The sequence below is a fragment of the Strongylocentrotus purpuratus genome, unplaced genomic scaffold (genome assembly GCF_000002235.5).
Source record: "Strongylocentrotus purpuratus isolate Spur 01 unplaced genomic scaffold, Spur_5.0 spur5_scaffold_20, whole genome shotgun sequence".
Classification (NCBI taxonomy): Eukaryota; Metazoa; Echinodermata; class Echinoidea; order Camarodonta; family Strongylocentrotidae; genus Strongylocentrotus; species Strongylocentrotus purpuratus.
In genome coordinates this window covers 25,990,521-26,004,724 of record NW_022145606.1, presented here as the reverse complement: position 1 = coordinate 26,004,724, position 14,204 = coordinate 25,990,521, and the positions used below count along the sequence as shown (strand labels likewise).

The 14,204-nt window shown below is 36.9% G+C and overlaps 1 protein-coding gene across 1 annotated transcript in view; it reads left to right on the top strand.

The window, feature by feature from the left end:
• The window catches only part of LOC105442471 (MAM and LDL-receptor class A domain-containing protein 2-like), an 83,633-nt gene that overhangs the window by 10,476 nt on the left and 58,953 nt on the right, over positions 1 to 14,204 (top strand). Inside the window, exons 2-13 of the mRNA XM_030993795.1 lie at positions 1,824 to 1,964; positions 2,797 to 3,035; positions 3,872 to 3,995; positions 4,789 to 4,971; positions 5,735 to 6,000; positions 7,321 to 7,411; positions 8,574 to 8,708; positions 9,255 to 9,517; positions 10,894 to 10,978; positions 11,596 to 11,826; positions 12,642 to 12,904; positions 13,326 to 13,413. Of these exons, the coding sequence (XP_030849655.1) occupies positions 1,824 to 1,964; positions 2,797 to 3,035; positions 3,872 to 3,995; positions 4,789 to 4,971; positions 5,735 to 6,000; positions 7,321 to 7,411; positions 8,574 to 8,708; positions 9,255 to 9,517; positions 10,894 to 10,978; positions 11,596 to 11,826; positions 12,642 to 12,904; positions 13,326 to 13,413 (2,109 nt within the window). The remainder of the gene's footprint in view (positions 1 to 1,823; positions 1,965 to 2,796; positions 3,036 to 3,871; positions 3,996 to 4,788; positions 4,972 to 5,734; positions 6,001 to 7,320; positions 7,412 to 8,573; positions 8,709 to 9,254; positions 9,518 to 10,893; positions 10,979 to 11,595; positions 11,827 to 12,641; positions 12,905 to 13,325; positions 13,414 to 14,204) is intronic.

Below are 14,204 nucleotides of genomic sequence, written 5' to 3'. Positions count from 1 at the left end.
CAATAATTAATATAATAATAATGACAATAATAATTCTGCTACTGCAACCTTTATAACTGCTTTTAATACCAATATGAATAATAATAATAATAATAACATTAATGGTAATAATACTAACAAATATAAATATGATAATAACGACAAACGTCGTAACAATATTAATAATAATCAAAATGATACAAATGATACACAAAACATCTACATTACATTTTTTCTTTCCTCATTAGTAATACTTGGAATTCATTCAAGCAGGGCACATGTGGATTAATGTATATAGGATTCTAGTTCGGTGCAAGGATTTGAACCATCTACCCTTTGAATGAGATTTAAGTGAATAAACCGCTATACCATGACACATCTACATCTTCGACGAGCAATTGATTTATAGTATTAATATTCGTTGAAAGGCAGGTTGTGTTGTTAAGCGCTGCTGCATTTTATATTATTATTATTATTATTATTATTATAATTTCAATTTTTGGTTAACGAAGCGCAGAGGGGCATTAATAATATTAAGTCATGTCATTCGTTATTTTAAAAAGAGGAATTATAACTATAATCATAATTGTTATTATAATAATTAGTTCTACTATATATAAAGTAGGACAGATAAAGATAAAAACAATTATGATTATTTAAATAAATGGATCTATAATTTAATCATAATAGGCAGTGTATGATATATCAACACATACAGTATCGATTCAGTTATGATGGAATATATAAGTGGACTTACCTTTGATATCAGAAATTGCTTTCTCTATTTGAAACTAGTACTCAACTGACAAGCGATCAGCCAAGGCGTCAAGAAAATCAGAAGATGTTGAAACCACCCACTTGTATTTACCTAGTGTCACGCTAGCAGTTTTTACACTTTACAATCGGCGAGTTCGTTTAAGTTAAAGTCCCGAAGATTGGCCGCGCGCAAAAGCTTTCAGGAAGCTTGGGTTGGGTGTGTTTCAAGCCACCCTACGTCATCAGAGCTCCAACTCAATTCGTCGGCTTGAACATAGAGAAGAGGCACAAGCAACCAGCGCCCCCTCAATATTTGAACCTCCAATTTCATATCTTAAGTGCAGAGCGAAACCAAAATTGCTCCACTCTCATCGTACTTTCTCTTTGTATTTACTTACACAGAATGAGGCATTCAAACAGTAGTCCTCTTAAAATGCCGAAAGATGAATAAAATATTAATTTAGGCATCGTTAATTTGGGAATTAACCTCTCTTCAGAAGCACTCGCGCTCCAGTTGCCATGGGACGCGTTGGTAATTATCGAATTGCATATAGATAGCTGCAGATAGCGAGAGGGTATGATTATGCTTCAAGATCGTTGTTTCCGGTTGTTTCCGAACTTAGAAAGGTCGGTTTACTTCATGCAAAAAATACACTTGTGAACACATAATTGTCAAATTCACACAAGACGTTCGGATTTTTCCCAAGGCTTAAAAAAATGACTTTAACCTCGACCTGAACTATATAGAATATAGTACCAAAGTGCTGTCTTCCTATTCACTTGGCGAAATTACATTGTCGGGTTGATTAGCTCCATGGCATTCCTTTTAACCTAAATTCGCAAAAAACAGAAATATATGCCCAAATGTTCAATGTTAAGGTGCATTAGCGATAACTATCCAGGCCGGATCAACATGATAATTTACCAAATATATCAATTAATAGGCGGTTTCCCGGCAAAATTTGTATCATCACGTATTAGTCAAAATATATTATCTCACATGATTGGTATGAAGAGCTTCCAATTATTTTGGGGGGAGGGGGCGTTTTCAAAACTAATCTATATCTTTAATATCTCTTGTTTTACAGCTGGTGCCCAGTTCGATTGTGATTTCGATTCTGGACTGTGTGGATGGACCCAAGATTTAACAGACGCGTTTGATTGGACCTTATTATCTGGTCCTACCACCTCAGTTGACACAGGACCAAGTTCAGACCACACTACAAGAGGTGAGAACCACCAGTACACAATCAGGATTAGACCGGAGGCCGGTGGACGTTTCACAAAACTTCTCATCAGTGACAAATAACAATTTTTGCTATAAGCTACTGAAATCCTTGCTTCTGATTGGTAATCAATAGATTTGTCACTGATTTTTGTCATATGTCATTTGAAAAAGGCTTTGTGAAACGGGTCCCAGGGCCCTTTTTTTATAAAACTTGATATAAATACGCATGTATGTGTGTGTGTGTGTGTGTGTGTGTGTGTGTTTCTTTGTGCGTATGTGCACACGTGGGCATCTGTGTGCGAGAGAAAGAAAGTGATATTCCATAATCCCCCCCCCCCCTCCCCCGACATTGGCATAGGCCTATGCGTATAAAGTGATTCGTATGTTAATACCGAAATAAAGATGTAACATGAGTAGAAAGGGGAATCACGTCGCACATTACGAAAAAGGAATTAGGTTCTTCATCGTTTGGAACGGTTGATGACGCAGCAACATTTAAACGAACACATTGATGACACGTGGATAAGAAAGCACGCAACAATGACAGTGGCGTATCCGCGGGCTGCAAATGGCACTCCGACACTCCAAAGAGAGAGAGGGAGAGAGAGAGAGAGAAAGAGAGAGTGTGTGAGAGAGAGAGAGAGACAGAAAGAGAGACAGAAAGAGCTAAGGAGAAAGAGAAAGAGAGTGAGAAGAAGAAGAAAAGGAGAGAAAAAACATAGACCTAATGAGAGTGGGATGGGAGAAGGGGTAATAACATCGTTGGCGCAGTCCTGTATTAAAGGCAAACCCCTGACACCTCCTTCTCTATATCTATCCTACCTACCATTCAGCTGGTCAGTATGCATACATCGAATCGTCCAGCCCCCAAGTTCCGGGGCAGATCGCCCGTCTGACCAGCCCATATAACCAGGTCGTCGCCGGCGGGACAAAATGTCTTCGATTCTATTACCATATGTATGGGGCGACTATGGGCAATTTAAACGTCTACGTCTCAAAAGTGGGTGACCCGCTCGGCAGTCCCCTCTTTCAGATGACGGGAACACAAGGCGATGGCTGGAATCTCGGCCAGGTGAGCACAGGTGCCCCAGTCACGCCTTTGCGTATTTGGCTTTCGTATTTATGCGTATTTATGGCAAGCCGTTTTATCATTTATTCTTATTTCTTGATATCAAGAAATGATTTTCTATTGTAAAGCAATGGTTATTCTTGATATCAAAAATTAATTTCTCAATATCAAGAAATATGAATAAATGTTAAAACGGCTTACCATAAATACGCAGCAATACTCAAGCCAAATACGCAGAGGTGTGATTGAGGCATTTGTTAATGCAGTAGCTTTTCCAATCGGCTTTGTCAATGTGCCGACATTACATAAACTCAATACATAATATTTTTTGGAATATTGTTTCAAAGTAGGACTATAGGGTATACAATATTAATTGATTTCTTGTTTCCCCTGCCTCAGAGTTGTATCTTGTAATCAGTGAAACAAAGTGATTTTGGTTATTATCCACATTACACCCCCCCCCCCCCCTTAAAAAGGGGGAATATTCAGGAAACGAAACAATTCTTGAAATATTACAAAGATTGGTTGAAAAATTAGGAATAATATTGTTGTCATTGTTTTGAGGTCAATGGGCAGAAGTAGTGGCATCAATCAGGATAGAAATAAAAACAAACTTGAACGTACATTAGAGAAGCGTTGTCGTCTAGTAAAATGATACATTTATTAAGGACATATTTGATGTTGCATGAATCCATGAACATAATTTATCATTTTTCTCCCTTTTTTTAAATTTATAGTTCGATATCAAAAGCCAAAAACAAAGATATTTTATTTTATAATGTGCCATGGTTTTTGGACAAAAATGTATATTAGCGTCACGTGTTTTTCCATTGTTACAGTTGGATATCACACGTGCAGACACAGATCGATTTCAAGTCACCGTGGAGGGCGTGATCGGATCCAGTTTTACAAGTGACATGGCTATCGATGACATCATCATATTTTCAGGATATTGTCCGCAAGGTCTGATGCAATACTTACAGGAAACTCTCTTGAAGAGCATATAAAATTTACGTTATAAAAGTGGCCTATCTTCTCGCAGTAGTCGTGTTAACCCTTCCGGGTCAATCATTCCATTTTTTGTTGTTTGGCTCGATAACTTTGATTCAGAGCCTGCATAGTTCTCTTAGATACACGAATAGAAAGGACAAACATGTATGCACACTTTGCATCTACTTTGGTTTCACGACTTTATTGCCTTTGATGCTAGCAATTTAAAAAAAGGGGAAGTAAGTTTAAAATCCGTAAATTTGCAACAGGTTGAGAGAATAAAATTATTATCATTCGATCAAATCTGATAACATTTATATTATTTCAACAGCAATCCCGCCTGTGTATATTGTTTTCAGAGACACAATGCATGTTCTTATATCATTGTAGCGATGAAAGAAAAATATTATTGTTGCCAATTTGAAGAACAATATGTGATCATTTTAACCCTATAAATTAATCCTGTCCGCAAAAAGTTTAGCGATGATGTCTTTGAAATATACGTACGGTTAGAACCATTAAATCTGTTTAGTTAGATGACAGATGCTACGATATGATAATTGATTTAATGAATAAGAACATATCATTCGATGGTCATAATCATTTACAATAACTAATCACATTTAAAAGTAGGGACACGTAATCAATTGTGCCCATGTCACAAGGAAAACAAATTCTAACATATTCAAAAAGTAAGTGGCGCCCGACAGGGCGTAAGGTTACGACGTTTACCGTCACATTATATTGTCCTTTTACCTTGCCATAGTGGTGGTCACTCCAGAGCCTTCATCAATACCAGCCCTGATCCAGTGTGACTTTGAGGACCCGAACATCTGTGGATACACCCAGCAGACGAGCGGCGATGATTTTGATTGGCTGAGACAGAGTGCCAACACCCCTTCAACAGACACAGGCCCGCCCAATGACCACACCCTTGGAACGGCGGCTGGTACGTTGTGATTTCTTGTATCACATTAGAAGGATTACGAGGTGCTTATGGCAACCCCCTTGAAAGACAAACATACTATGGGTATTTGTTTCGACCCCCTACCCCACCATTTCCATCCCCCCCCCCACACACACACACATACACACAGACACACGCACTCAAACAAACAGAACACTTTGGAAGGCTCGGCGGAAATCAATACTGTTGTTTCTGAGTAGATTTTATGTCGGGAAATCTGGACCTCACCCACCTCTACTTTTGTTGTGTTGGGTTTCTTGTTTTTCCCGTTTACTATGTCTTCTCTGTTTCTTCTTTTTCTCCCACTTCTGGTGTATTGCTTACTGAGTTAATATGTATTACGTGTTTCCTTTTCTCTAATTTGCGTCTGTTTATCTTATGTTTTGGTTTTGGGGGTAAAAAAAAAATCACTTTTGAACAAATCAAACAATCATATAAAATCAAATGAAATACTACCGTGACAACCCTACATAATTCAAGTGAAACATGATTTATTTATTAATTAGCAGTGCTTTAACAATTGCATAGCTTTTCTGTTTTACAATACTTTACAATACTACTTGCATACATTTTAGATAAACCACGAAATTTACATAAATGATAGAAAATTTAAACTTCTGAACATTTTGTTTTTCAAGTTATAGCTTTTCATCATGTTTAACAATGTTTAGATACTGTGTATTTGAAAACTGATCTCATCGAGATATTTAAAATGGTATCCTTATTTTAATTACTTCCTTTCCAGGCTTCTACATGTTCATCGAGTCCTCCTCCCCTCGCATCGTAGGCGAAGTGGCTCGTCTGTGGTCGCCGACCTACCAGGTTGCTGGTGGCCATTGTATCGAGTTTTTCTATCACATGTACGGGAGTTCCATCGGTACGCTCAATGTGTACATCGTGGAGACTGGCCAAGACATTCTGCAGCTGCTGCCGAGCTGGAGTGAGTCCGCCGATCAAGGGAACCAGTGGTACATCGCAAGGTTCCTGGCACCAACTACGAATGATTATCAGGTAAGCTGTGGAGTCGAATCCACAAAGGTGCTTTGTAGCCAAACCTAGGTTTATGTGCGTCATATGACGCGTTTTAAAGGGTTTCAGACCAAGGTTTGTTTGAACCTTTGAGTGAAACGCATCGGAATGCATCATTATGACGCACATAAACCTAGGTTTGTCGACAAACCTCCTTTGTGAATCCGGGCCATTAACTTTCACATTGGCAATGCCGTAGAATATCGGTGGACGTGCTTGACTCTTTTTCGAGGATACTTCAGGGAACTGTCATATAATGAGTTGGTATTAGTCGCAACTTACATGCGATTGATATTAATCGCAGCTGCACACTAAAATATATGGGTGCAATTGGGACTTTCGGGTGCAGATTTGCATCCGCCTACACGTATTTGCCGAGGGGTGCTGCTATTGTAGAATAATTGCACCCTCATGTATTAGTGTGTATGTAAATAAGAGATAGGACACTGTAAACAGTGCACGATTGATTGGAGGACTTCCGGTTGGTTTGGATAAAACTCTTTATGAGACTGATCCTAGAATTTGGCTGATTTCAGTTTCAATAACTTTCACCACCGGTTGAAAGAGGCTTTCTTTTGCTTAAATCTGTAACAATCAATAATATTTTATTTGGTGGATTATTACAAGGAGGCATCCTGGTTAAGGTTCTTGTCTCCCGTATAAAAGGTCCAGTGTTCGATCCTCGCTCGGTGCTGTGGACCATTTTCTTTGCCCATAAATGTTGTCCCTATCGACCCAGATGTATTAAATGGGTACCTGGCACTGAAAAAGAGCAGTATTGGAAAATATCTGGCTTCCCGGGTGAAAAAAACTGAAAGTGACCGAATATTTGCCATTAGGGATAATTAATTATACATTTTATTTGGTTTTTCTCCGGTCACTATTCAAAGACATTCCTCCCTTTGTGCCTTTTGTTTCATATAGCATATTAATATAGTGCAAAATACCATTCTCGATCTTCTTATACAGTAGGTTTACGGGTGCACCATGAGAGAGAGAGAGAGAAAGGGTTGACTCATGACGACGGATAGTCAACCTGTTTGAAACGTCGAGCCACTCATCCTGTCCAAGCGCTATAGTTCTCCTTAGAAGTATATGCTAAGAAAGATAACAAACAGTCCTTTTCAGGACTATCACACCCCCAAGAAAGATTACTGAGTCAGGGTCCTTTTCAGGACTCCTCAACCCTCTCTCTCTCTCTTTCTCTCACACACATGGTGCACCCGCAAACCTACTGTATATCTACATCACCATGCAAGCCGACACTGACAAGCAGCATATAATCATTCTTCTTATTTGTAGATTGTATTTGAAGGTGTTATTGGAACGAGTTTTACTTCCGATATCGCAATTGATGACGTCAGAATTACAGATGGTTCTTGTCTCGCTCAAGGTAAGCATTTTCGCCTTAGGCCAAACAAAAAATTATTTGGTTGTCCTCGACCGCCCGCTCGTCATTTTCGGGCCGCTCGCATATTTTTTTTTTTTATTTTTATTATTATTTTTTTTTTAATTTAATTGTTTTGGGGGAGCAATCTTAAATGCCAAACACACCATTTTATGCATTTGCAAGGATCAAAATGCGTCCCGTTGCCAGTTTTGACTTTTCAGTACGCAATTAGGTATATATTAAACTTGCCATTTTTATTTTTCTATGTCAAAATGCCGTTCATTCAAATCAGGTTCTGAGCATACTTAAACTCATTTTAAAGCCCATCTGTACTAGTTTACAGGAGGGATTGGACCACCCTTCAAGGTCACTGGACAGGTGGTTATCTCATCAAATCAGCTCTCAGTTAATATAAGATAAAGAGGATCATGGGGGACCAATGGTCACCGATTAGGCATTGTTTGCTACATAGAGGGCGCAAGTAGCTACAAGTAGTACAATGGAGATTTAAAAGGGGCTGTATTTCAAAGCCCAAGATACTTTCTGTGTTGGTCTTGATATTTATGGTACATTAAACTAGTCTTTTACCATATTAAAGTATTTTATAGATTGTGTTTGTTTAAATGCTTGACAATCCCAATGATTATTTTTTTTATGGAAAAAAAAATATTAAAAAAAAATTAAAAAAATGGGGGGGGGGGGAAATGAAGTTAAAAAAAAAAAAATTTAAAAAAATCCGCCCGCCCGCCCCTACTCCAGAAAAGCAATCGAGGACAACCAAACAATTTTGTTTTGGCCTTATCTTGGTGATCATAATCTTCCTCGTAATGGGCCCTACGTTTGCTACCCACAGAAATGAATGTTTTCTTGTAAGAGACATTATTATTTAATTTCACTAACCACTGAAGTCTCAACGAGTAACATGATATTCGTTACTTCAAAACATAGACAGACATAGATAAAACATAAACATAACAGACATTGTGACTAAAAGTATGTATGGTGTTTAGAAAACCATCACTAACACTAACACGAAATGTGTCAATGAGTTAGACCCAGAAAAGACGATAGGGGCCAAAGAGGAAGAGATCCACATGATAAACCTCCTACAATAGCCGACAAATCCAAATTATATCAAGGTTACCCCTTGTTTGTGTACTTACAGGCGATTGTGATTTTGAAGCCGATTATTGTACTTGGACTAATGACGTCACAGCCGATGACTTCGATTGGATAAGGAAGCAGGGCGCCACCAATGGTGATGGACCTCCAACGGATCATACCATTGGCTCATCAGCAGGTATGTGAAGATATCGCGTTGCCAAGGTGCTGATCTTTATATAAAAAGAATGATTAGTAAATCATGCTTTATTAGTGCCTACAGTGTTAGCGGTATGTAAATGAGAATAAAGAAAACTAATTAACATCAAGAAATCATTTGTGAGATTAGCAGGTATTTTTATTGTAATTGTACGTACAAGATAATAATCGCTCCGGAAGAAGGTATGGCAATCAATACTTGAAATACAATAAAACATTTGTGTTCAAGTCTTCATTGTTTACAAAAATGCTTTCAAAGTAATCTGTGTATGCTAATCGGTTCCATCATAGTTTTATTAATACTGAAAAATGTATTTTTTTTAATGTATTTTCGAACGTCGTCACCGATGTAGTAAAAGACCAAAAGTGATCGAATTTGTCTGTTTTCTCTGTTATCATCAGATGTTATATTTGCATATTTCCCTTGCTAGCGATGTTCTTTTTTCATAATATGTTTTTCATATTCTAGTTATACAATAGGAAAGTAAGTCTACTCATTCTTCTGTTCGTTTCTTTTCTGGATAAGGGTATTACGTGTACCTTGATCCAACCAATCAGGTGCCTGGTAAAAACGCCCGTATGGTCAGTTCGCTGTTCAACAACCAATCAGCGACGAGAAGGTGCGTTACTTTCTGGTATTATCTGGAAGGAGTTGATGCAGGCGCCCTCTCCGTTGCTCAAGAGAACTACGGGTTTCCAGATGACGTCATCATCTGGAGGCTAGACTCAACTCAGGGTGCTTTGTGGACTTACGGACAAGTGCCTGTATCACAAGACTACGATTACAGGGTATTTCATAATTGATTCTACAACGGGATGGTTAAAAGAAAATACCGAACGATTAATCTTAGTCATACAATGATAATTGTCTTTAGGCAGGAGTTATTTCGGATAATTTACGGGCCAAGGAACACATGGTAGCACTCTCCCTTTCCTCGCACCAATATCTTTTGGAAAGTCGTTTACATACATTTCCCACTTTAGACGCAGGTGAAAAACATGGCAGAAATATTATAAATTCTATAGAGCTTTGCTTACGACCTAGTATGAACTAAGAACTAAGAACTTTGTATCTCCCGGAAATAATTTGTCCCTTTATACCCATAATAATTTGGTGATTTATATCATTATTCGATTTGAACTTTTATGATATTGATTTAATTTGTCGCTCTCGTGAAAATACACTTTCATGAAAAAACACGAAATTATAATTCTACCCTTAACACAATATGGCAGCTTGTGGAATTTTGTTGGTTTATATCCACAGTCGGCAGTGCTCGTAAAATAGTGATAAACTGCTATAATTGTGAAAAAGGGATTCAATTCAATTCGATTCAATCAAGGTTTATTAAAGACTTGATTGGCAGTCATAGACTGAATTGTACATGCTTTCACAGTGCAGTTAAAATACAATGCAAGTAAAAAATAACAACATTAGATCAGGTAAAATGGAATTAAATATAATTTGTACAAGCATAATTTAAAATTGATGGGTAGTAAAATATATACGGAATTTAACATGACTGCTTGGTATTGCCCCACTGTTGAAAATAACTGATCTAATTGTGAAATAGTGATAAAATGCTGTAACAGTAAAACATTGAAACATCTGAATCGTCTCTGACTGATGCGTATCCTTAAAAGTAATACAAAGTTTTGGGAAATTTTGAACATTGGTTGGATAGTGATTCTTTACAATGTTAATATATTTGGATGCTCCTGTGGATGTTTTATAAGCACTAGAAAATTTAGCCCCTAAAACACCACTGCTTTTGGAAAAATTTGAATATAACAATTTACCGGTGCTCCCGGTAAATTTTGATAAATTTTAAATAGCGCCTACGGCCGTACAATGGTAGCTGCGACCATGAAAATTTCAGAATATATACTTTCCAAACGGGAATAGCTTATTGGTTGATTTTAGTCCAGAAACATTATTTTATAGCTTAATTAATATATTGACCTTAAGAGGGAGCAAAACAACATAAAGAGTTTATTATTTACAATTTCATAACTTTAGACTCGATTTCAACCGCGACAACGATAAATGAATATTGTAGGATCGCATATGCTTCCAATATATTAATTTGAACCAAATTCATGACCCCATACCAAAACTTTGTATTACCTTTAAATTGTCTTCGATGCGTTTCTCCAATGCCTAGGTTGTCTTCATCGGCGAAGTAGGTGCTTCCACCACAGGAAATATTGCAGTTGATGATATTACTGTTACAGACAATAATTGCCCAGGTATTTCCCTGACTTTTCGTTCTTATCCAAAATTAGATTATATACTAAATATTAAACGTACGTGTTTATGTTAAAAGGCGGAATGTTGATAGACTGGTACGTGTTAAAAATTAGTGTTCATTGTATTTCTATTTTTCTTATTCATTCGCAAAAAATGTGTGGCCTTGTCAAAAGCTAGATATTTTACCATTGAATATAACCTCTATAATTCTTATTGTAATAAGAAAGAGAAGTTGAGAGGACAGAAGTAATAACATGGCTCTTGTTTTACAAAATTAGAATGATACGATTGGTGTATTAGAATCGAATAAAATGTTGCTTCATATATGTATGTTCTTTATTTTCAAGCAATTATTTATTGGGTTTACATAATATAAATATTTTACGCATTAACTAATTATGTCATTGTATTTTAATACGATAGTATGCCTTTCTTTAATCAGCCCAAAAGACATATCTTTCGCTTGCAGTAGTTTTATAATTTCTTTATACGACGTTTTACCAATCTTATTCCAAGAGAAGAATATTAGAAGAGAGTAAAATATTGCAATTATTAAACTAACTTCAAATTACTGAATTATTTTATATCATTTGTATCTCTATTCAATTCTCTTAAGCTATACCAAACAGTGCAATTGCACAGCCGACGTTCCCGCCTTCCAGTCAACTGCCCACTACAGCCCCACACATAGTCATTCCTGCTGGGCCGGCTAACTGTGACTTTGAAGGGGGTCTGTGTAGCTTTGGTCAAGATTTGGGGGATGACTTTGATTGGACCAGGAAGTCTGGACCTACGGACACGGCTAATACCGGACCAGACGATGATCACACGCACGCAGGAAGTTTCAGTAAGAATAGATGTTGGTCTTAATCCATTGACTACTGATTTATCATATTCCACCATAGGTTAAATGTATAAGCTAGTTTTGGATACGCCCTTTCTCAAAAAATGAAATGGAAGCCCTTATTACCAATCATGTGAAAGGAAATGGTTTGACTAATACGTGATGATACAAATTTGCCGGTAAACTGCCTACTTATTGATATGTTTGGTAAATTATCATATCTATCCGGCCTGGATTGATATCGCGTAGTCCCATATGCATCTGTATGTGTACAGTTCCTTTGAATTTACCAAGACTGGGCCAAATTCTTTTATCATTTTGATGATTACACACAAATACTGATATGCTAGATCATCAACCTTTTGTGATCGGTTCCACAACGTTTCTTTTAAAATGCCATCGCGTGACCAGATTTGATCTACACCTTTAAATACAGAAACAATTTTGTTACAGTGTCATGCATGCTAGTGTCACATACACAGTTGATTGACAACATGTTTAAAAAGTGAAATTTTCGATTACAAAATGCATTCTCACAGAAGGTAACACATTTCAATGAACTACATAAACAAGACAGTTTGTGTTATCGAGGAAAAAATATATGCTATTAGTATTACCGACATCTTCATACTTGATTATAACAAAAGGTGCGTGCAACAGCCGTTTTATTTCTTTGTACGCCACAAAACAGATGGGGTTATGAATATAAATTGTTTAGTGCGCTCTCTCTCTCATTTACATCATAATCTCAAGGAAGACGATGATAAATTTCATAAACAAAGCAGACTCATTTTACGCAATGCAATTTTCTTTTATAGCTATATCAGGCTCATATATGTACACCGAAGCCGATTCGACCAGCATAGGACAGTCTGCACGCTTGAGGAGCGCCCTCTACAGTCCCGTCACTTCGGATTCCTGCCTGACCTTCTGGTACCATATGCATGGTGAGCAGATCGGTATCATCAACGTCCTGACTGCTTCCGGGTCAGCTGAAACACTGGCCTGGACCAGGGCAGGAACACAGGGAGACCAATGGTTGGTTGCTCGGGTACCAGTCACCGGAACGACACCTTTCAATGTAAGTACCATCTCACGTATTCATATTTCCGATCTCGAAATGCCATTTATGTCCGTATTGTTGCTTTCATATTGAATAATAATAATTCCGCTTTTATTTAGCGCTTAATACATCTATGATGTCTCTATGCACTGTACAGACATAATTTACTAAGAGCAATTTCTATTGTTACGTTTTCAACTTCAACTTTAATACCCTGATACACGTCAACAAATTACAGCGTCCTTTAAAAAAATACTATAGAATCCGCAGACATAAATGAATATGTGTTTGCATCTTTGCCATTGAAAAAAGTAAAACAAAAAATCGCCTCCTTTGCATTCGTCCGTATCTAGGATATCTTTATATTGCCATAATCAGCCGTTGGTATGTATTTTTAACTCTGATAATATATCCTGTTATACATGTATTTCACTTTAAGGTTATATTTGAAGGGATAATGGGCGGTGATCCAAGATGTGACATGGCTGTTGATGACATTCTTCTGGAAAATGAAGATTGTTTGGCTAGTAAGTTACACTAAGGTTATTCGTTTGTTTAATTTCATTATTATATATGAAAACTATTATTTATGTTCGACTAAATTTTTGAAAGGATCTTTATCATTTCAATGTTTTCAAAATAAATTAAAATATTAATATGAAGTTCAACAAAACATCTTTGCGCAACATGATTTATATACACAAGGTTTAACACAGTTTATTTGATTTGTTGATAAATGAAGGAACGTCCAACTTGTCTAAATACTAGATTCTTGTTTTCCATTGTATCTTCCTTTGTCAAACGCATGTATCCATCATTATGTACATTTCCATATATTGTTAATTGCTCGGAAATATGGAAAAAGTTACAAAGAAAATGTCTTCTTTACTCGTTTTACTCATATAACCATAAGACATGATTAATTTCAAGTTAATAAATGGCGAACCCCAATCCGTTTCGACATTTCTTTTTCCATACGTCACCGATTTGGAGAGAATTTTCAATATGAATTAATTGAGGTGTTTCTTTGCCTATTTTGTGTAATTTATTCTTTCAATAACGTGATGAAATAATAATACCAACAACAACAATCCTACATGTCGTCGATAACATTCTTCACAAAATACCTTCAATTCGCCGTAGATTCCTCTGTACCAAAGTCAGGATAATAACTGGGATGAATAGCTTCTGAGAACAAAATTATTTCCATGTCAGTTAGAGAAAGCAACCTGTGGTCCATTTTACGTGCATCGGTAAATTGGGTAATTTACACCGTTTCTACTGCTTTACATGGTTTTTCTTATCGACAAAATGCGTG